Genomic DNA, 22,354 nt, shown 5'->3' with positions numbered 1-22,354 from the left:
AAGTTAAAATGAAAAACAGATCACCATGAAGGAGACGTGAGCCTTAAAACTAAACAACACAGCAGAAATACTGCCTCACAGCGAATATGCAACAAATTTACAAAAAGGGTTGCCTCTGGGGAAAGGACTGAGATGGTGAAGGGGACCACAAAAGACTGTATTTGTAATGCTTTATGCACTTTTTACTTTTTTTTTTTTTTTTTTTGAGACGGTGTCTCACTCTGTCGCCCAGGCTGGAGTGCATTGGCACCATGTGGGCTCACTGCAACCTCCGTCTCCTGGGTTCAAACAATTCTCCAACCTCAGCCTCCCGGGTGGCTGGGATTACAGGCACCCACCACCACATCTGGCTAATTTTTATATTTTTAGTAGAGACAGGTTTCACCATGTTGGCCAGGCTGGTCTTGAACTCCTGACCTCAGGTGATCCACCCACCTTGGCCTCCCAAAGTGCTGGGATTACAGGCGTGAGCCACAGTGCCCGGCCTCTTTATCCATTTTTTAAAATTTGACAGAAATATACGAAATAACATTTGTTCAATCATATAGATGCTTGTTTGACCTCTGTACTTTTTAAAACATTTTTTTAAATGCAGACACCTATAATCAGTATCACAGAACTTATTACTTAAAAATAAACATTCAAGTGTAATTCTTCATTCCCATTAGATTTTTGGTCAAAAGACGACAGAAGCAAATTATGTCTATAATCTCTAAGAAAAGGAAATAAAGATATAACTAAAGCAACTCTGCAACCTGGGTATCAATCTATTGCTATAAATACTTACTATACCCTAAAGCACATCAACCAATAAATATACAGAACACCATGTGCAGGGAAGCACTCCCTCTAACACAATGGAGTAAATTAAATTGTAACAGGAAGTTTTCAAAATATTCATACATGGTGTCCAGACTCACGTGAATCGACTGCTTAGTCCTAGCAACATGCCCTGCCGCTCTGCTCCCGTCCATAATGCAGACTCACAGCCACTTTCCCTAGCATTTCTATCAGGCCTCTCTTTGATAAGCAGCTTTTCCCACAGCCAGGTACCTCTTCACATTCCCACTGTGGAACCAGTTGGTGAAATCGTGCAGAACCATTGACCCCCGTGGACCAAAGCACTAAAGGAGAGGTGAGAAATTGAGCTAAATGAGGTAATTTCATCCTGGAGGTCTAGATGGACCTCTCTAGGGATCTCCTAGATCTCTCTGTCTCACAGGCTTGTATTTCTGTCCAGTCATTTCTGCTTACAGGCTTGGGTATATATATAGTTCAAACAGCTTTCCTTTCACATGAATACTCCCTGGAACAGTAATTTCCAAAGTATGAGATTTGCACAAAAGATGACTTTAGGTGTTACATGATTTTGCCAACACGACATTTTAAATACCACTCAGTAAGAAAATTATTAATCACAATTAAGTCAAGAAAAAAAGTTCCCATTTTGCAACAGTACTTGTTTAATAAATTTAACAACTTCTAATTTTTAGCACAGGAACCCTAAGTGACAAGAGTCTAGTTACATAATACACCATTTTGTTTTCATTGTATTTATTTTTATGGTGGTATAAACTTTCATTTTAAAATTAACTTAAAATTTTTAGAAAGTGAGTTGACATAAAGGAAAATATTAAATAAACAGAAAACAGTAAATAATAATAAAGGCAAGGCCAGGCATGGTGGTTCACGCCTGTAATACCAGCACTTTGGGAGGCCAAGGCAGGTAGATCACTTGAGGTCAGGAGTTTGAGACCAGCCTGGCCAACACGGCAAAACCTCATCTCTACTAAAAATACAAAAATTAGCAGGGCATGACAGTGCATGCCTGTAATCTCAGCTACTCGGGAAGCTAAGGTAATCACCTGAACTCGAGAGGCGGAGGTTGCAGTGAGCCAAGATCAGGCCACTGCACTTCACGCCTGGGTGACAGAGACTCTGTCTCCAAAAAATAAAAAATAAAAATAAATAATAATAAAGGCAATAAGTGTGACAAACATTTGGGAAACACTGATCTAGAAGAGGGTTTCTCAAACTTTTAATGTGTATCAGAATCACCTGGAAGGTTTCTAAAAACATGGATTACTGGGGCCCATACCCAGAATTTCTGACTCAGTAGGTGGGTCCAAGAATTTATATTTCTAACAATACGACGTGATGCTGAGGTGATGCTGAATTGCTGCTCCAAGGACCACACTTGGTTTAGAATAACTAAACCAGAATGGTGATCAACAAGCTTTTGTTAGAGTCAAATGGTAAATGTTTTCGGTTTGCGGGCCATATGACTCTGTTGCAACCATTCAGCTCTGCTGTCGTAAGCCAAAGCAGCCATAGACAATATGTATATGAATCGGCATGGATGTGTTCCAATAAAACTTTATTTACCAAAAGCAGGAGGCCATAGTGCCAGTCCCTGATCTAAAACATACCTTCAAGTAACTTTAACTATTAGTTAAACTATTAAAGTTACTTTAAGAGAAAAGTCTACCATTTAAACTAATACTAGGGCACAGTACAGAACAGAACAGCCAGGTATATTATAGATACTATCCAATAATTATCAGTTAACTCTAAAAGAGAAAACTGGGGTCTGCAGAAATCTAAGGTATTAAGATTAAAAACAAAAACCATTTACCATATTCAGGAGACAAGATTCAGCAAGGGCAGCTGGTTAAATTCCTTTCATGTTGAGTCAAATAAGTCAAACATCAGTTGTACATGGTTCACAACTACACTGGAACATATGGGTCAATACTGAGTGCTTTTTGGAAAGAAGTTTTAAAGATTCTTTTCTATGCTAATAGCAAAATATGACATTTATTCAGCTGAATGGACTTCATGTTACTTTCTGACGGCTTTGACTTCTCAAAGTCCTAAGTTATTCAGTTCAAACAAAAACATGGAGCTGCAGATGATTTCAGAGTTTTCACAAATTAATTTCTCTATATCCTCAATAATCTTGCAAAACTGAATAACTGACCTATTTTGGCCCTGCCTTCCAATATCTATTCTAGCAGCTGCTAGTGCATGAGAACCTAAACAAAAAGGAAACAGAATAGCTTTTCTGCAAGTTTTGAATTCACAAGATTCCCTCTTCACTCCCTCATTCTTTTTCCAGTAAGATGTTCCAACTTCCTTCATCTTCTTATAGTTTCTTAGTAGATTAAGTTATGCCAAACTGCTTGTTTCCTCAAGAACTCTACATACTAACAGCAGTAGGCTTTAAGAACTCAGTCCTTTTCAAGCACCTTTCTGGAATTCCATCTTTGGGGAGTATCTGCCTCATTTAACTAGTCTTGCCCACTTATTGACCTTTAGTTTTAAACCATCTGCCTGTCTTCTCAACCCTCCTGCTGGCTGAACTCACAGCAACTTTAAGCTTCAATGCTTTGTATGAACCACCTGTTACTGAAGAGTACCTGATTCACTAAACCTGACCTTGATCCATGACACCTCATGGCCATTGAATTCCTACTACCCATCTTGAACACGTTGAACACTACCATCTATCCTTATATGACAACATCCAACCTAAACGAAAATAAAAGAATTTACTTGCTCCTTATAGAACTGATGCAGAAATAGACAAAATGATTTTTCTTTGTTTTGCTTATAGTTACCTGAAGTAAAAGAATGTCTCAGAAGCATATGCTTACTTGAGGAGAACTAAACAACTGTAGAGAATCCAGGAACGATGCAATGTTATATGAAGTGATACTTTTATTGTTTTCTGGGCTGCTGTGTAGATAGAAATATTATTCAGAGTTCAAAATGCAAAATGAGGAAAACTTTTCTTTTTTCATTGATTCACTATGCAGGTGCTTTCAGTGTTTTGGATATGCCTGAAACTCTGATAAAGTTAAATAGTTAACTGAAACTCAGAGAAACTACTGTTTAATCCTATAAAACTCCTTATATTAAAGAATTTACAAGCTCTAGACTAAGAAATATCCTGTTATTATTTTTAAAATGTCTGCGTATACATTAAAGGCTCCGCCTCCTTCACTTAAAATGAACAATCCAAGTGGAATAAAAGAATGGCTCACAACTGACCAAGAAATGAATATGGTTCATTATGTTAATGAGAAAAAATTAAGAGAAAATGTTTTCAATGTTGATGAAAAGTCAAGGAACACAGATTACAGTAAAGATGATTTTATAAATAAAATCCATTAAAGAACGCACTACTTCAAACTTTGATTCAGTAATTTTGCAGAAAGGCAGAAATGTCATACTATCTTACAGATTACACGGTTATGTACTACTAACCTTACATTAGCAACAGGTAAATGGCTTTCTTAACAGTATTTTCCTGGGTATGAGGATGAGTATCCTTTCAGTTTTATATCCCACAAACTATAACTACTGTACAACTGATCAGCAAAAATATTATGATTAATATGTTAACTGAGGAAGTATATCCTACAATTTAGAAAGATTAACATTTAAAATAGTTAAAATTATTGAAAGTTTTAACTTGCCCAAAACAGTCCCTAACCATAAGGGACAATTAATGATGCTATAAAATTCTATCTATCATTCCTAGTCTACTTGTTGTTTTGGAGGGCAGGCTGCCATTCCTGCCTATTTTAATCTTTCGAAGGTGGTCTCTGCTCCCATTTAAAGGTATAAGCAATTAAGAGATACAGAACCCTCAGAACTACCTTCTATAACTTACCTAATTTCTAAGCTTAAAATGTAATCTAGGCTGGGCATGGTGGATCACCCGAGGTCAGGAGTTCGAGACCATCCTGGCCAACATGGAGAAACCCCGTCTCTACTAAAAATACAAAAATTAGCCAGACGTAGTGGCAGCCACCTGTAATCCCAGCTACTCGGGAGGCTGAGGCAGGAGAATCACTCGAACCCAGGAGGTGGAGGTTGTAGCAGTGAGCCAAGATCGTGCCACTGCACTCCAGCCTGGGCAACAGAGACCCTGTCTCAAAAAAAAAAAAAAAAAAAAAAAAAAAGATGTAATCTAAACCCACGCCCTCAATTTTATTTAATTCTTATTGCTTGCATCTTCCCAGACTTTCCTGGGATCAAGACTAGAGACTTATGACCAAACTGTGTTTGTTGGCAAAGGGGCTTTAGCTAAGGAACATCCTTGCAATTAATCCAACTGAGCAAAAATCACAGTCTGTGTGAGGGTACTGGGTTCTTCCAACTGTCACACAGACAATTCTCAAACTGTTTCTTGGATTTTCCTGTGCAACTCCTCCCTGCTTTCAAATAGAATGAATATGTTCAGGGAAAACAAATTATCCCTCTCCCCTCTGCTAATACTAACAACTAAAACAGAAAGATATTTATAAAACGTAATGATCATAAACGAGATAAAATAAGATACTAGTAATTACTATCTACTTATAGCTCCTCCTTTCTAAAAAAACTTAAAATATATTTATTTTTCAACATTTCTGAGTATAACATAGGAAATTATTTGGTTTCCCATATAACAAATTACAGATTTAACTTGAGGCAAAAAAGGTTAAGTGACTTACCCAAGGTTACAATTAGAGGTACAGCTGGGGCTAGAAACCAGGTCTCCTGAGTCTCAGCCCAGTGCTCTTTTCCTTAGCCCATGATGCCTTATCAGAAAAATCCAAATACAGTCAGACCCCCAGTTATATGGGTATGAGTTACACTGATTCACATATACAAACTTTATATAGTGTGACCAATGTTTCAACTCACGCGGTACCCTGCTTCCATTTATGCAGTATGCCAGGCATCGGCACGATTTTCAGTGGCACACAGGCGGTTGCCACCACCAGGGCCCTAGGCAAAATTGCAAAGAAGGCAGAGTTTGTCTTTGGCCCTCCCACCTCCCTTATGCATTTCTCTCCCACCTCCTGGCAGTCCCCCTGCCCAGCCTCCCGGCACCATCATGCTGCCCTCAGATTGTCTAAAGCCCCCAACTTCCACCACTCACCCAGGAATGTCCTTTCTTGAAGTGCCCAGTGATCCAAAATTACCTCTCCATTTCCCTGCTAACAAAATTCCTACTCCTAAGGATTCCAGTGAAGTTTAGGTAATCTAAATGATTAACTACTTTATGTAATTCAAGTTAAGGTATATTTAACTAACAGACTTAAATCTCCAATGAATTTTAAAAGGAACTAATTAAAAACTGTCAGGAAGGGGAGGGGGAAGAAACCTTGAGGGGGTGAGGAGGTAATGTTTTCCCAAAGCCCCAGGACTCTGTGCCACTTCAGATTCCTTCACAGACAGGACACTAAGAGTGGAGGGGGTCACTGCCACCTTGAACCCCACTTCCAAAAAAGAGAGTAGCTGCTTTATAGTCTCTGGAATTTAAAAAAAAAAAAAAAGGACAGAGTTGCCTTAAATACCCTCCTACCTACCTTTTCCATCTCTCTCCCACCTCCTGGATACCCATTTCCACCTCTTAGTGCCAAAGACACCCAACAGCGTTCCCATAGGCTGTTTGTGTGTCCAATACAAGGGTTCCCATTAAATGGTTTCAAATTACATGGTGTTATTCAGGGGACGTTTCCATGTTCCCCTATCCCTGGGTAACTTGAAGTTGACTGTATGCTAAAAAAGAACAATCCTAATTATTAAAAGTCCTGAATCATAAAATGATATATATAAACTCATTAAATGGTAAGAAAAAAAAGAATGTTCTGATTATTTTGCATATATAGAATTAATTTTGATATCTAAAAAAAACTCCACTCAATTATTTTTCCTTGAAAGTAGTATATTTTTTACTTCTAACCCAATACAGCAGTGAAAATCCAGTCATTTCAGCTAAACAATACTGTGGACTCGTAAATATGAGTTCGATCATAAATCCTCTAAGTCTGAAGGTTAAAAAAAAAAAATCCAGTAACAGACACATAAAAAAATACACAAAGTGGATTTTAAGAAATCCATGTTTCTGCTGACTACACACACAGAAATATATATATTTAAATTTAGCTTTGCAATACTAGACGGGCTGCCTAATTCAGAAACTTATCAGGAGATGGTTTACCTTGATCCGACTACCCTCCCAGTAAAACTAAGAAATCCAATCCATGAAGAAGATCCCAAAAATGGTATCCATCAAGGATTAAAAGGATCATGTAAAGCACGTCTTAAATAACTTAATTTTATTACACAGATTAGTTATTCTGTTAGCTAGGATCCAATGAAACCCGTTCCCAATACCCTCTCTCATGTTGGAAAAGGAGGAATGTTAAGACATGCTGCAGTGATAAAGTAACCATTCTTAGCTAAACGTGAGAAATGATAACAGTTAAAAGTTTCTCCAGTGGCATTTTAAGTTAATGTTAACTTTCCATACAAAACTCATTTCCTTCCCAATCTTTCCTCTCTACACAACCACAAGTAGGTTTGCCATCTACACCTATTTGTCTATATATTCTACAAATAAAAGTTCCCAATATGGGTTTTTATTAAAACTGAAAATGTGAACACTGAAAAGCCACTCTATGCACTGCTGAAAGATTTGAATGCAATAAAGTTTTTAAAATTTACTCATATTTTGCTGTAAAGCACTCATGTAAATTAAAAGAGTAACTTAAAAACTAAATTTAAGATGTGCCTTTTCTCTTAAATCAATACACTTAAATAACTTCTCAAGAAAAAAAGCATTTCCTTAGTGGCTAAGAAACTATCTGCCTAAAGAAGCAACACATAAAAACTACCAAGGATTTTGCTGTGTTAAGAAAGTAATGAACTAGACCTTTCCTACATATTTGAATGTATTTAAGTTGAATTTGAGAGTACATTACTAATTAACATCACCAAAAAAGCAACAGCATTTCATCATTTTATTTAGAAATTCTCTTTATGACAAAGGATAATCCAGCAATTAAGGGCTCTCTATACAGATTCTAAACTAAGCGCCTGAAAGGATCTTTGTTCTCCTCTATTCTACTTCACTGGGTACCAAATTTTCAAAATCGTTCTGTTAGGGATATGCAACATTTGTCAATATTTACTGAACAAAGCCTCTATTAAATTGTCTAACAAAATGGAGGTCTCTCGGAAAAACAGGCCATAACATGTTCCTTCTCACAAAATGGGGCCAAACACACCCACTTAAGAAACCATGGTTTGGGTCAGATTTTCCATAAAAATGGTTGTTTCTGTGGGGCTCGAGGGTGCATCTCTGAGACTGGGTTAGTAATAAAGGTTTCCTCCTGACCCAGGAAGAGGAGGGGGAAGCTTCTCTCTAGGTACTCTGGAGGACGGCGGCGAGGGATGATCCCAAAGCTCTGGGTTAAGGAATTATATCGGGGGTAGAGGCCTTAGCTTTCCGCAGGTACCTAACCAGCGACAAAACGGGCCCCCCAACTACGCAACAGAGACGCGGGCTCTCCCGTCTCAGCCAAGTCAACATTAAAAGCACAAACTCTCCTTTCTGCCTCCAGGCCCCGCCTCACCCCATTGGCAGCAGTTCCCGCCAATCCGCATGGTCACCGCCCCCCATGCCCGCCTGCCAAGCCCTGATTGGATGGGACGGGGGACGGGGACCTCGTGTTACCAATCTGGGAGCCCCTTACTCAGCCACACGCGCGCGCCCAGGTGCGCCCTCGGAACCCCTTCCCTTCGCCGTCCCCGTCCCCTCCCCCACCCCCAGGGCCCTGGCAGAGACTTACCGTCCCGGGAGGTGCCCATCAACTGGTCCAGCATCGCGCGCATCTGGGCCTGCGCCGACATGGCGGCGGCGTAGCGGGCGGACGGGCGGGGGTGGGGCGCAGACCGGGCCCTTTTGGGCTGGGGGATAAGGGGAAGGGATGGGGAAAGGTGCGCTGCTGTCTCGGTGGCCGCCGCCGCCTCGAGGCGTGCGGAAAGGGAGCCGGAGGGGTTGCGGGAAGAGTCCGGACTGCGCTCCTCACGACGACGTGTACGTGGAAGACGACAGCCCCCGACAGCGACCCTCGTGCCCTCACTCTCCGTCCGGTTCTTGGGACAGAAGCGACACGGGCCAAGCAAGCTCTCGCCTTCAACACCGCCACCCGCCAGAAGCCGTCAACCCCCCCTCAAGCTCTGACGCCGCTCGCCGCCACCGTCGCCCCGACGGGAGCGCGCACGCTCCTCGCGCTCAGTCGTTTCCCGCGGGGGCTCCACCAACTGGCGTCCAGCTGTATCACTCCGCCCGCCCCGCCCGAGTGGAGTTCCACCCTAACGGCTCTGGGCGCGTGCACGCGCGCTCCTCCCGCCCCTTTACCCCGGATCTCGCGATACTCTGGTTCCTTAACTGACTGTGCAAGCCGGATCCGCCCCGAGGCGCCAAACCTTACATTACATTCCCTCCCGGCTGTAGGGCTGGCGGCTGAGGCTGCGCTGCCCGCGGTGATGGCGATTCAGACCCAAATTAGCAAAATGCGCTAGAGGTTAGCCTGGGCGGAAAGTAAGTAGAGACCATGCCCATCGTCGACCCGACTGCGGTCAGCCTCCTTGGCGTCTGAGGTGGGCGTGCTCGGGACGAACGCCCGCCCCGAGTGGCGTGGACGCGTCCTGGTTCTCGTGCGCCTTTCCCGGCCGGGAGCAGTCCTGTCTCGCCGCCGCCGGGGCCGCGTTCCTTCCGCTGCGTGGGGCTTTAAGGCTCCTCGGCTGGGAAGTGTCAACTTCAGGAGAAAGCGCCCGAAAGCAGTACCCTAGGAAACAGGCGCGCCGACCCATTCGGATTCATCTTTACCTACCAGGTCGCGGGCGGCTTAGTCTGAATGTGAAACCATAAAAACTCAGCGTATTCTCAGCTACTGGGGAGGCGATCTCGGGGAGCAGGGAGCCAGCGGCGCTGGCCGCAGGGAAGCCTGGATTCTGAAGCCCGGCCCGTGACTGGGGCCTTGGCTTTAGTTCTACCCCTCGTAGGGCTGGTGGAGGTGGTCACACGTCTGCTATGGCGTGGCTGTGAGAACAAACTGGAATAAAATACTTAGTCCTGAGCCTTTCCCTGGTGTTTCTAAAAACTGTTTTAGTAAAATATTAATTCCTTGCCGGGCGCGGTGGCTCACGCCTGTAAACCCGGCACTTCGGAAGGCCAAGGGAGGCGGATTGCCTGAGGTCAGGAGTTCAAGATCAGCCTGGCCAACATGGTGAAACCCTGTCTCTACTAAAAATATAAAAATTAGCCGGGCGTGGTGGCGGGCGCCTCCCCAGCTACTCGGGAGGCTGAGGCAGGAGAATCGTTTGAACCCGGGAGACGGAGGTTGCAGTGAGCCGAGATGACGCCACTGCGCTGCAACCTGCGCGACAGAGCGAGACTTCTTCTAAAAAAAAAAATTCCTTAAGTAAGACATAGGTCAGTGTGCAGGAAGAAAGGTTGCTTAAAAAGAAATTTAAAACTGTAAGAAAAATGAATGAGTTAATAAAATCAAATGTTTAAGAAGACAGGCACTTTGTAGATACTTTGAAAGGACATAATAGAGATTTGTGTTCCATTAACACTCTATATTCATCGCCTAAAAAGAAATTTAAAACTGTAAGAAAAATGAATGAGTTAATAAAATCAAATGTTTAAGAAGACAGGCACTTCCTGGATACTTTGAAAGGAAATAATAGAGATTTGTGTTCCATTAACGCTGTATATTCGTCGCCTTGGAACTGTTATTAGCAGATCAATAAAAAACATGAATAGTAGTAATAGTCCCAAAATTCCTTTAAATGTATATTGCGGCTGGGAGCGATGGCTCATGCCTGTAATCCCAGTACTTTGGGAGGCAGAGGCGGGCGGATCACCTTGAGGTCAGGAGTTCGAGACCAGCCTGACCAACATGGTGAAATTCCATCTCTACTAAAAATACAAAAATTAGCCGGGCATGGATGCGCGCGCCTGTAATCCCAGCTACTCGGAGGCTGAGGCAGGAGAATCACTTGAACCCGGGAAGTGGAGGTTGCAGTAAACCGAGATTATGCCACTGCACTCCAGGCTGGGTACAAAGCAAGACTCTATCTCAAAAATAAATGCGTATTGGGCCAATGAAAATTTTTGAGGTCGGACGCAGTGGCTCACACCTGGAATCCCAGCACTTTGGGAGGCCGAGGCGGGCGAATCACGAGGTCGGGAGTTTGAGACCAGCCTGCCAACATGGTGAAACCCTGTCTCTACTAAAAATAGAAAAACTGAGCTGGGCGTGGTGGCGCATGCCTGTAGTCCCAGCTACACCGGAGGCTGAGGCAGGAGAACCGCTTGAACCCAAGAGGCGGAGGTTGCAGTGAGCCGAGATCGCGCCATTGCACTCCAGCCCTGGTGAGTGTGAGACTCCATCTCAAAAAAAAAAATTATTTTGAATCACGTTATCTTTAGTAATACACAAAATAGCTTCTCTTCAGTTATTCAGAGAACTCTGAATTCCAAACTCCAAATACTAGGATATCCTTTGGGAACTGATTTATAATAGAAAAATGTGCAAATTAATATGTCTTTGAGGGATACACTATTATGTACACAATGTGATCTGACCCTGAAAAACAGTGTATTTAAGGAAATACAATAATACTAAAACCAATAATTATGTTTTGTTGAAGAGATTTGAGTTCTTTTTTTTTATTTTAGATGTCTTATAAACAGCATATAATTGGGGCTTAAAAATAGTCTATACAATACATAATGATCAAAATTGAGGAGTGAAATTGAGGAGTGAATTAAGTGATGTTCACTCTTGGAAGCATTGATGATTTATATTCATGTAATTACTCCTGTGTTTGGGTTTAAAACTCTTATTTTTGCCTATTTGTCTCATCTATTTCATGTTTTTCTCTCCTTTCCTGCCTGATTTTTAATCATTCCAATTTCTTCCGCTCTAGTAGTGTGGAAGTTTCATTTTATTATATTTTTATTATTTCAGTGATTACCCTAGAAGTTATAATGTGTATCCTTAAGATATCAAAGTCTAATTTAATCAATACCTTTATACTCCCCTCCCCCAAGAGAGGTAATACAAGGAACCTAGAACACTAACTCCATTTACTCTCATCCCAAGTTATATGCTCTTGTTACCAGGTCTTTTAGTTCTCTTATTTTTTAAAACCAAGTTTTATATAATCAATGTTCTTTATTTACCACTTATTTTGCTCTTCATTCCTTCGGAAATCTCTGCCTGTCCATCTGGGATCATTTCCCTTTTGTCTGAAGTTTATCCTTTAGCACAGGAGTCAGCAAGCTACGGTCCACAGGCCAAATGCAGCCCATGGCCTATTTTTGTGAATAAAGTTTCACAAAAATTCGAATACTGCCAGGCTCGTTCATTTACATATTGTTGTGGTTGCTTTTGCCCCACAATAGAGTTGGATGGTTTGTGAGGGATCCCATACTGTGTGGCCTACAACACTCAAATATTTACTATCTGACTTTTTTTTTTTTTTAACACAGGTTTTCACCATGTTGGCCAGGCTGGTCTCAAACTCCTGACCTTAAGTGATCCACCTGCCTCGGCCTCCCAAAGTGCTGGGATTACCAGGGTGAGCCACTGTGCCCAGCCTGACTATAAAGTTTGCCTACCTTGCTTCAGGGTTTGTTTTTGTGTTGGTCGGCTAGTTGGGGGAACGCTCCCATTTTGTTTATCTAAAAAGATCTTTATTTTGCTTTAAATTCTAAATGGATATTTTTATTAGCTAAATCCTAGGTTGGAGGTTCCTTTTTTTTTTTTTTTTTTTTGAGATAGGGTCTTGCTCTGTCACCCAGGCTGGAGTGCAGTGGCGAGATCTCGCCTTGGCTCACTGTAGCCTTGGCTTCCCGGGCTCAAGTGATCCTCCCACCTCAGCCTCTCAAGTAGCTGGGACTGCAGGTATGCACCACCACACTGAGCTAATTTTTAAAATTTTTCTTGTAGAGACAAGGTCTCCCTATGTTGCCCAGGCTGGTCTCAAACTCCTGGGCTCAAGCAGTCTGCCCACCTCAGCCTCCTGAAGTGCTGGAATTACAGGTGTGAGCCACCACGCCCAGTGGTTATTTTCTTTGGGCACATACATTCTACCTGACCTTTTACCTTCCACTGCTCCTAAGAAGTCAGTTCTGTTTTTCACTCTTTTAAAGATAGCTGGCTACTTTATCATGCCATTATGGACTCATTGAACAATGAGTTTTCATTCATTCATTCATTGAGAATCCATTAACATCTTTTGTCAATTTAGGAAATTCTTAGCTCTTACCTCCTCAGATACTGCCTCTCTCATCAACTTCTGGACATTTAAATACATGCATATTAGATAGTTTTCACTGTATCCTATCTCTTTACTCTCAGTCTTGCACTTTTTACCTTGGTCTTTCAAAGCCGATGCCTTTTTCTGACAAATTTTATAGTTCATTAATGTCACTATGGAGCTGTATCTAATTTGTTGTTAAATCCATCAGTTGAATTTTCAGTTGTAGAATTTGTATTAGGTTCTTTATCAAACCTATAATGTCATTTTATAGTTCCTGGTTCCCTGATGAAATTTCCAAGCTTGGCTGCTGCTTTGACCTTAGTGAACAATTGTTGTGTAATCTGAGTTGGCCAATTCTAGTATCTTAAGGTTTTTTGTGGTCTGTTGCTCGCGTTGGTTCTCACATATGAAGTCTTTTCTTGTGTGCCTGGTTTTCTTTGTGTGCTAAACATGTATTTGTAAAAAAAAAAAAAAATGTATAGAAATAATATAAGCCCTAAGTATAGGATATAATCCTGTCTTCCTCCAGAGAGGATTTTTATTTTCCTTTTTAGGTAATTGAAGAGATTACTAGTCAGGAACCACCATAATACAGGTTCAAGGCCTCATTTTCTCTTGACCAACAAACAACAAAAATCTGGGCGGAAAGTCTGGCAAGGAGGCTGGGTGGGCACCATGGCTCACACCTGTAATCCCCACACTTTGGGAGATCCACGCAGGAGAATCACTTGAGGCCAGGAGTTTGAGACCAGCCTGGGCAACATGGAGAAACCCTGTCTCTACAAAAAGTACAAAAATAAAAATTAGCAGAGCATGTTGTGCGCCAGTAATCCCAGCTACTCAGAAGCCTGAGGCAAGAGGCTCTCTTGAGCCCCATGTGGTCAAGACTGCAATCAGCCATGACCTTACTACTGCACTCCAGCCTGGACAACAGAGCAAGACCCTGTCTCAAAAAAAAAAAAAAAGTCCAGCAAGAATTTTTGTTTTGTTTTGTTTTATTTACTTACAATTCACTTTTGGGATTGAATTTCAGGGTCCTAGCTTAAAGTGGGTGTGATTTATTAGAGTCCCTACCTTTGTGAGCCAAAACTTTTTTTCTCTCAGTCCTATAGCTCACTCAAAGTGCAGCTCAGTTTCAATACTGAAGCTATTTCTACCAAATTGACAAATGCTGGCAGGGTATAGTGGCTCATGCCTATAATCCCAGCACTTTGGGAGGCCAAGGCCAGTGGATAACTTGAGGTGAGGAGTTCGAGACCAGCCTGGCCAACATGGCAAAACCCCATCTCTACTAAAAATAAAAAAATTAGCCAGTTGTGGGGGCGCGTGCCTGTAATCCCAGCTACTCCGGAGGCTGAGGCAGGGGAATCGCTTGAACCCGGAAGGCGGAGGTTGCAATGAGCCAAGATCGCGCCACTGCACTCCAGCCTGGGTGACAGAGAGAGACTCTGCTTCAAAAATAAACTGACAAATGCCATCATGCCAACAATGTGTCTTTGTGTGCTACGCTACTTGTCTTGGTTGTCTTCTCCTATGTTCTGACCCAGCATTTCACCACTAGTTTTATTAGCCCTTTAATGATTTCAAGAATTTTAAAAAATTTTGACTTTTGTTCCAATTGTCTTCAACAGAAGGGTCACTCCAAATTACCTAGACTGCCATTAACAGAATTGGAAGTTTGTTCTCCTGTTTGTAAATTTTTTCAATTTTTTTTTTTTCTGAGACCGAGTCTCTATTGCCCAGGCTGGAGTGCAGTGGCGTGATCTCGGCTCACTGCAACCCCTGCCTGCCAGGTTCAAGCAATTCTCCTGCCTCAGCCTCCTGAGTAGCTGGGATTACAAGTGCCAGCCACCACGCCCAGCTAATTTTTTGTATTTTTAGTAGAGACGGGGTTTTGCCATGTTGCCCAGGCTGGTTTTGAACTCCCAAGCTCAGGCAATCCGCCTGCCTCGACCTCTCAAAGTGCTGGGATTACAGGCGTGAGCCACTGTGCCTGGCCTTCAATTTTTTTTTTGTTTCTTTGTTTTTTTGGGGTTTTTTTGAGATGGAGTCTTGCTCTGTCACCAGGCTGGAGTGCAGTGGCGCAATCTAGGCTCACTGCAACCTCCACCTCCCGGATTCAAGTGATTCTCCTGCCTCGGCCTTCTGAGTAGCTGGGACTACAGGAGCCTGCCACCACGCCCGGCTAATTTTTGTATTTTTAGTAGAGATGGGGTTTCACCATGTTGGCCAGGATGGCCTCCGACTGCGTGATCCACCCGCCTTGGCCTCCCAAAGCAAAATTTTTAAGTGTAGTAACCATGTATTCATCTTAGCATCTGAAAAAAAAAAATCTCTGTATGTCTATGTCTACATTTTAGCAATGATAACCATTCCTCTTCCAGGAACAAGGTCTCAGAGGGTAACAAAATAATATAAAGTAGGATTAAACTATATATTTAAAACTAGGTAATTAAAACAGAATAGGTACAAGTAACATGTTTTGCTAGCTGTCCAGAACAGACAACCCTTCAATTTATTGTAATTTATGAACTAAATATGGTAAATAAAGGCTATATCATACAAATTAATATTGCGGTTTTACTTGGGGCGTCGGTACATACAATCAAATTTTATAAACATGGTGCCTATTAATTTTTGGGACAGTCTTGCTCTGTCACCCAGGCTGAAGTACAGTGGCGGGATCTTGGCTCACTGCAACCTCTGCCTCCCAGGTTTAAGCGATTCTCTGCCTCAGCCTCCCAAGTAGGTGGGATTACAGGTACCCGGCACCAAGCCCAGCTAATTTTTGTATTTTTAGTAAAGACAGAGTTTCACCATGCTTGCCAGGCTGGTCTCGAACTCCTGACCTCAGGTGATCTGCCTGCCTCAGCCTCCCAAAGTGATGGGATTGCAAGCATGAGCCACCGTGCCCGGCCGGTGCCTATTAATGTAGATTTTAAAATTCAAATTTTTTGAAAATTACTATCTTTTAGTTGGATAAATTAAAACTTACTTTACAGACTGCCTTGGATTAGCCTGCCTTTAGTTCAGAGCAACACAGATTTCTTTTCCCACCACATAATCCTAGTATGTGAACATCTTGTTCTTATCACATGTTCATATTTGTATCTCTAACACTTAACCAGACAAGGAACTCAATACTTTATAGCCAGAAACATCCTCAGTTCTAGTGAAAATGTATTAATATCTGAAGTTTGTGGAGAGGAGAAATGACAAGAGCCAAACCTAAACCAAAAGAACTAGTTAATTGGTTTATTCAAGACAGGGGAATTAAAATCAGTAAGCATATAAACTATATTGCTTGAAAGAAACTTTTTAAAATAATTTATATCTTTGAGATGGGGTCTTGCTCTGTCACCCGGGTGAATGCAGTGGCGCAAACATGGCTCACTGCTGCAGTCTCAACCTCCCAGGCTCAAGGGATCCTTCTACCTCAGCGTCCTGAGCAGCTAGGATTACAGGCATACGCCACCATGCCCAGCTAATTTTTTTATTTTTATTTTTGTAGAGAAGGTGTCTCCTTATGTTGCCCAGGCTGGTCACAAACTCCTGGCCCCAAGCCATCCTCCTGCCTCAGCCTCCCAAAGTGCTGGGATTAAAGGTGTGGACCACCATGCCTGGCTTTTCTTCTTTTTTAGAGATGGTCTTTCTCTGTCGCCCAGGCTGGAGAGCAGTGGCTATGATCATAGCTCACTGCAGCCTCTAATTCCTGGGCTCAAGTGATCTTCCTACCTCAGCCTCCTGAGTAGCTGGGACTATGGGGGCATGCCACCACACCTGGCTAATTTTTACATTTTTTTTAGAGACAGGGTCTCATTATGTTGCTCAGGCTGGTCTCAAACTTCTGGCCTCAAGCAGTCCTCCCATCCAGGCCTCCCACTGTGCTGGGATTACAAACAGGAGCCACCTCCCCACATGTTTAAGAGTGAAAAGGTAAGGGTAGCTAAGGCAGTATCACCCATGTAGTAGGCATTCATAAATCCTTGCTGAAGAAAAGAAAGTGAAATTTAACCTGAAATCCTGAAGAATGAATAGGAAAGAGCTATTGAAGGGGAGTATGATTGGAAGAAGAGCTTTCCCTGTATGAGGAACAGCAAAATGTTGAAATCAAGACCATGGCTCCCAATAACTGAATTTCTGTATCCAGTTCTAGCTGGACTGTCAAACACAGAGAATAGAGATGAAGCTGAAGAGGTCTGGCAAGGGCCAGGCCCTGGAGGTTCTTGTTAAAGTCTTTCTTTGAAGGGTTCTGAGTAGAATGACAAGATCAGATCTGTGTTGCATAGGGGAAAATGGACTTGAAGAGAGCACAATTGGAGGTAAAAGGGACCAATTAGGGAGGGCAGTGGTTAAGGGAAGAGATGTAAGAGGTCTACACTAGGATAGCAGCAATAAAAATTGAAGGGCTTATTAGGAGGTAAAATCTGATTTAGTGATTGTTTAACTGAAGATATGAAGGAGAGAAAGCAGTAAAGAATAACTTAGATTTCTGGCTTCAGGGACTGAGTGAAAGTGTCATTGAACTGATAGGGAATACCAGGAGAGATTTGTAGGGGAAGATGAGGAGGTTCCATTTCGCACACATTGAATTTGAGATAACTGAGTTATCTAAGTGGTGTCATCTGCCAGGCCGTTGGACATACAGGTCTTCAGCATGCCAGAGGAGCCTGAACTGGAGTTATCAAGCATTTTGAGAATAATTGAAGTCATGAAAGTGGAGGTGATCACTCAGGGGAAACCATGTAGGGTGTGACATAAGGACCTTGGTCTGGACCCTGAGGAATACCCAACATGTAAGGGATACACAGAACATGAAACTGAAAAATGACTAGAGTAAGAAAAAAACAGAAGAATGTGGGCCGGGCGCAGTGGCTCACACCTGTAATCTCAGCACTTTGGGAGGCCAAGGCGGGCAAATCACGAGGTCAGTAGTCGGAGACCAGCCTGGCCAACATGGTGAAACCCCATCTCTACTAAAAATACAAAATTAGCCAGGCGTTGTGGCGGGCGCCTGTTAATCCCAGCTACTCAGGAGGCTGAGGCAGGAGAATCACTTGAACCCAGAAGGCAGAGGTTGCAGTGAGCCAAGATCGCACCACTGCACTCCAGCCTGGCAACTGGGCGAGACTCCATCTCAAAAAAAAAAAAAAGAATGTGGTGTCATCAAAGCCAAGGGAAAAGCAGGGAATTGCCCATAGTGTCAAATGCTCCCTAGACAACAAACGAGAAAAAAATTAATAAGATCCACTGGGTTTGGTGTCCTGAAGGTCATCTATACCTCTGGGTTGCAGTTTTGGTGGTAGTAGAGGGGCGGAAACCAGACTGCAGTGCATTGAGGATGAGTAAGTGGTGAAAAATGCAGAAAATGGATACATAACAACAACATGGATTACTAACAAGATAAGGTGGCTGGGTGCAGTGGCTCACACCTGTAATTCTAGCACTTTGGGAGGTCGAGGCGGGTGGATCATGAGGTCAGGAGATGGAGACCATCCTGGCTAACACGGTGAAACCCCGTCTCTACTAAAAATACAAAAAATTAGCCGGGCGTGGTGGCGGGCGCCCGTAGTCCCAGCTACTCAGGAGGCTGAGGCAGGAGAATGGCGTGAACCCAGGAGGTGGAGCTTGCAGTGAGCAGAGATCGCGCCACTGCACTCCAGCCTGGGCGACAGAGCGAGACTCCGTCTCAAAAAAAAAAAAAAGATAAGGTTAAGGCTCAAAATCAGTATGCTCAACAAAAGAAGCTGCCTCAAAAGACTGCATACTGTATGGCTGCATTTAGATAAAATACTGGAAAAGCCAAATCTATAGTGACAACAAGCAGGTCAGTGGTTGCCGAGACCAGGTGTGGGGAAGGGGAATTGACTGCAAAGGGACACAAGATAACCTTTTGGGGTGATGGAAATGTTACATAGCTTTACTGGGATATTTATGACACAGGTGTATTCATTTGTCAAAATTCATTGACCTGTACACCTAAAATGAGTATATTTATCATATGTAAATTTACCTTGATACAACTTACTTTAGAAGTTTCAAAAATACAGCAAGTGAATATAATTCATTCAAGTCTTTGAATACGTTAATTCATTTGTGAAGAGGAACAGCGGGTAGTAGCTGAAAAAGCATTTGAGATAGAGGCAGAGTAGTTTTTAGAAGGAAAAGTCTTAAGCATATTTAAGTACTATTAAAGGAAAATCCGGTGGAGGGGGGAGCAGTTGACATTAAAGGAGGTAAGCAAGAGACAGCAAAATGAAGTAAATCACTTATCACTACTGCTTTATCACTTATCACTAGACTAGTAACCAAAACCTCAGGATTCCCAGGCTGGGACCTTCCAATTTAGAGTTTTACTGCCAATATAGTTTGTGTTCTAGAATCAATTCTTTCTAACACCGACTTCAGCTGATTATTGATGGTGCGACTATGAATAGGAGGTACAGGTTGGTTATATGTGAACAGAAATGGCCTGAGTAAATTATTTAAACCATAATAACATAATACGTATACACTTCTGAAGACTGATGGCAGTAGGGCTTAGAAAAGGGTTCATGATAAAAGGAATGAGAATAAAGTAAAAAGATAAAAAACAGTAAGATTTTCTCTTTGTTGAACACTCATTATGCACCATGCAAATGTCTGATTTTTTTGTTTGCTTGTTGGTTTGTTTCCAAGACACAGTCTTGCTCTGTTGCCCAGGCTGGAATGCAGTGGCGCCATCTCAGCTCACTGCAACCTCCGCCTCCCGGGTTCAAACAATTCTTGTGCCTCAGCCTCCAAAGTAGCTGGGAATACTTGGTGTGCTACAACGTCTGGCTAGTTTTTTGCATTTTTAGTACAAACGGGGTTTCACTATGTTGGCCAGGATGGTCTCAATCTCCTGACCTCAAGTGATCTACCTGCCTCAGCCTCCCAAAGTGCTGGGATTACAGGTGTGAGCCACCATGCCCAGCCCTAAGTGTTTTATATAAACATTATTCTCAATTATTACAACAACCTTGTTGGCCTTCCCATTTAATATAAGGAGGAAAAAGCACAGGTCAACTAACCTGCCCAAGATCACAAATCTGGTAAATTATAAAAGTAGAATCATAATATAAATATATATATTTTTTGAGACGGAGTCTCGCTCTGTCACCAGGCTTGAGTGCAGTTGTGTGATCTTGGCTCACTGCAATCTCCGCCTCCCGGGTTCAAGCGATTCTCCTGTCTCTGCCTCCAGAGTAGCTGGGACTACAGGCGCACACCACTACGTCCAGCTAATTTTTGTACTTTTAGTGGAGACGGGGTTTCACCATGTTGGCCAGGATGGTCTCAATCTCTCGACCTTGTGATCCACCTGCCTCGGCCGCTCAAAGTGCTGGGATTACAGGCATGAGCCACCGTGCCCAGCCTAAATATTTATTTTTTAACAATCTAAATCTATATGACTTCAAAACTGTAATATTTCTTACCATTAGACAATTCTGCCTCAAATATCTTCTTGAAAAATAATGGCCAGACATGGTGGCTCATGCCTATAATCCCAGCACTTTGGGAGTCCTAGGTGGGAGGATCACTTGAGCCCACGAGTTCAAGACCAACCTGGGCAACACAGTGAGACCCCCATCTCTATTTAAAAAAAAAGGAAAAACATTATATAATATTGTATATTATAATGTACATATTATTGTATATATTCAATATGGTAACAACAACGGAAATCAAAACATTAACCTATCCTCACCCTTTTGCTTTCTTCACTCTTACCAAAGTAAAATATCGGTATTAATAACAAACCTGCATCCATGAAATAAAACAGAGAACAAATAAACATATGTCAGCTGGGCATGGTGGCTCACACCTGTAATCCCTACATTTTGAGAGGCCCAGGCGGGCGATCACTTGAGGTCAGGAGTTCGAGATCAGCCTGGCCAACACGGTGAAACCCCATCTCTACTAAAAATACAAAAATGAGCCGGGTGTGGTGGCAAATGCCTGCAGTCCCAGCCACTCAGGAGGCTAAAGCAGAAGAATCACTGGAACCTGGGAGACAGAGATTGCATTACTCCACTGTATTCCAGCCTGGGCAACAGAGTGAGACCTTGTCTCAAAACAAAACAAAAAAGGTATGTTAAACATTTCTTTTTTATATACATTCAGTCGAATAAATGCTTGTTTGACCTATTAATACTATTATTTTAATGTTAACCTCTTAGAAGAGATGGTGTTTTGAATGGCCTTTTTTTTTTTTTTTTTTTTTCTTTGAGACGGAGTTTCACTCTTGTTGCCCAGGCTGGAGTGCAATGGTGCAATCTCAGCTCACTGCAACCTCTGTCTCCTGGGTTCAAGCGATTCTCCTGCCTCAGCCTCCTGAGTAGCTGGGATTACAAGCATGTGCCACCATGCCCAGCTAATTCTGTATTTTCAGTAGAGATGAGGTTTCTCCATGTTGGTCAGGCTGGTCTGGAACTCCCAACCTCAGGTGATCCGCCCACTTCAGCTTCCCAAAGTCCTGGGATTACAGGTGTGAGCCACCACACCCAGCTTGAACTGCTTTATGAATAGTTCTGTTGAGATTGTACCTCTCCGAGTGGAGCTAAGTTATGTATTCAAAAACATTTAATACATGCAATGTGTAAGTCACTGTGGAAGGTGCTTTGGAAACTGCAAAGATGAATGAGACGTAGTCCCCGAGAAAAGAGGTTATCTACCTACCAGAAGAAACTGACATATACCATAAAGGAGCCAAAGGTAAGTAAGTGTTGGCAATTCACAGAAAGAGAATGATTTTTGAGGAAATAAGGATATAAGAAGCAAAGGGACCCTTTAGGAGACTATTTTATTGGTTCAGCCAAAAGATTCTCAGTGCTTGAACTAGGACAGAGGCAGTGGAGACAGACGAGGAGAAGGTTATTAGAGCTACTGCAGAAGCTGAAATTGCTAAATAATTGTGAAAAATAAGGAGAGAGGAATACCAAATGAAGCCCAAGTTTCTGTCTTGGTTAGCAAGTGCATGGTGGAGCTATTTGCCCAGATAGGGAGTTCAAGAGAAGGAACAATTTGACAAGATTAGGAGACAGAAAGAGATGTCTATGTACTCATCCATCCCTCTCTGTGGGTTACAGCTGAGCTGTGGCCATGTTCCTCAGCCTAAGGGCCTGCACTGGTCAGGCCTAGGGAGGTTAGAACTCTCTAGGAGAGAGTCTCTCGTAATCTATTCTGGTTCAGGGGCTGCCCAATTAAA

At 42.5% G+C, this 22,354-nt stretch overlaps 1 protein-coding gene across 49 annotated transcripts in view; it reads right to left on the bottom strand.

Annotated features, from left to right (window-relative positions):
• LUC7L2 (LUC7 like 2, pre-mRNA splicing factor) overlaps nt 1-9,497 on the bottom strand; it is a 64,362-nt gene extending 54,865 nt beyond the window's left edge. For 6 of the 49 annotated variants that reach the window (XM_063815678.1, XM_063815676.1, XM_063815688.1 and 3 more), the window contains exons 1-2: nt 8,634-8,771; nt 5,698-5,781 (exon numbers count right to left, since the gene is read on the bottom strand). Coding sequence is in view for 3 of the 49 variants with exons in the window: in XM_001151307.7 (XP_001151307.1) it covers nt 8,634-8,694 (61 nt within the window). In the remaining 46 variants the exon portion in view is untranslated. Of the gene's footprint in view, nt 1-920; nt 1,125-2,635; nt 3,739-5,504; nt 5,782-6,365; nt 6,559-8,633 lie in introns of those variants that run through there. The other 43 variants (XM_063815658.1, XM_063815667.1, XM_063815680.1 and 40 more) reach the window with 32 other exon arrangements.
• Between the last annotated feature and the right edge of the window lie 12,857 nt (nt 9,498-22,354).

This window comes from Pan troglodytes, chromosome 6 (assembly GCF_028858775.2).
Source record: "Pan troglodytes isolate AG18354 chromosome 6, NHGRI_mPanTro3-v2.0_pri, whole genome shotgun sequence".
Lineage (NCBI taxonomy): Eukaryota > Metazoa > Chordata > Mammalia > Primates > Hominidae > Pan > Pan troglodytes.
This window is presented reverse-complemented; position numbering and strand designations above follow the sequence as displayed.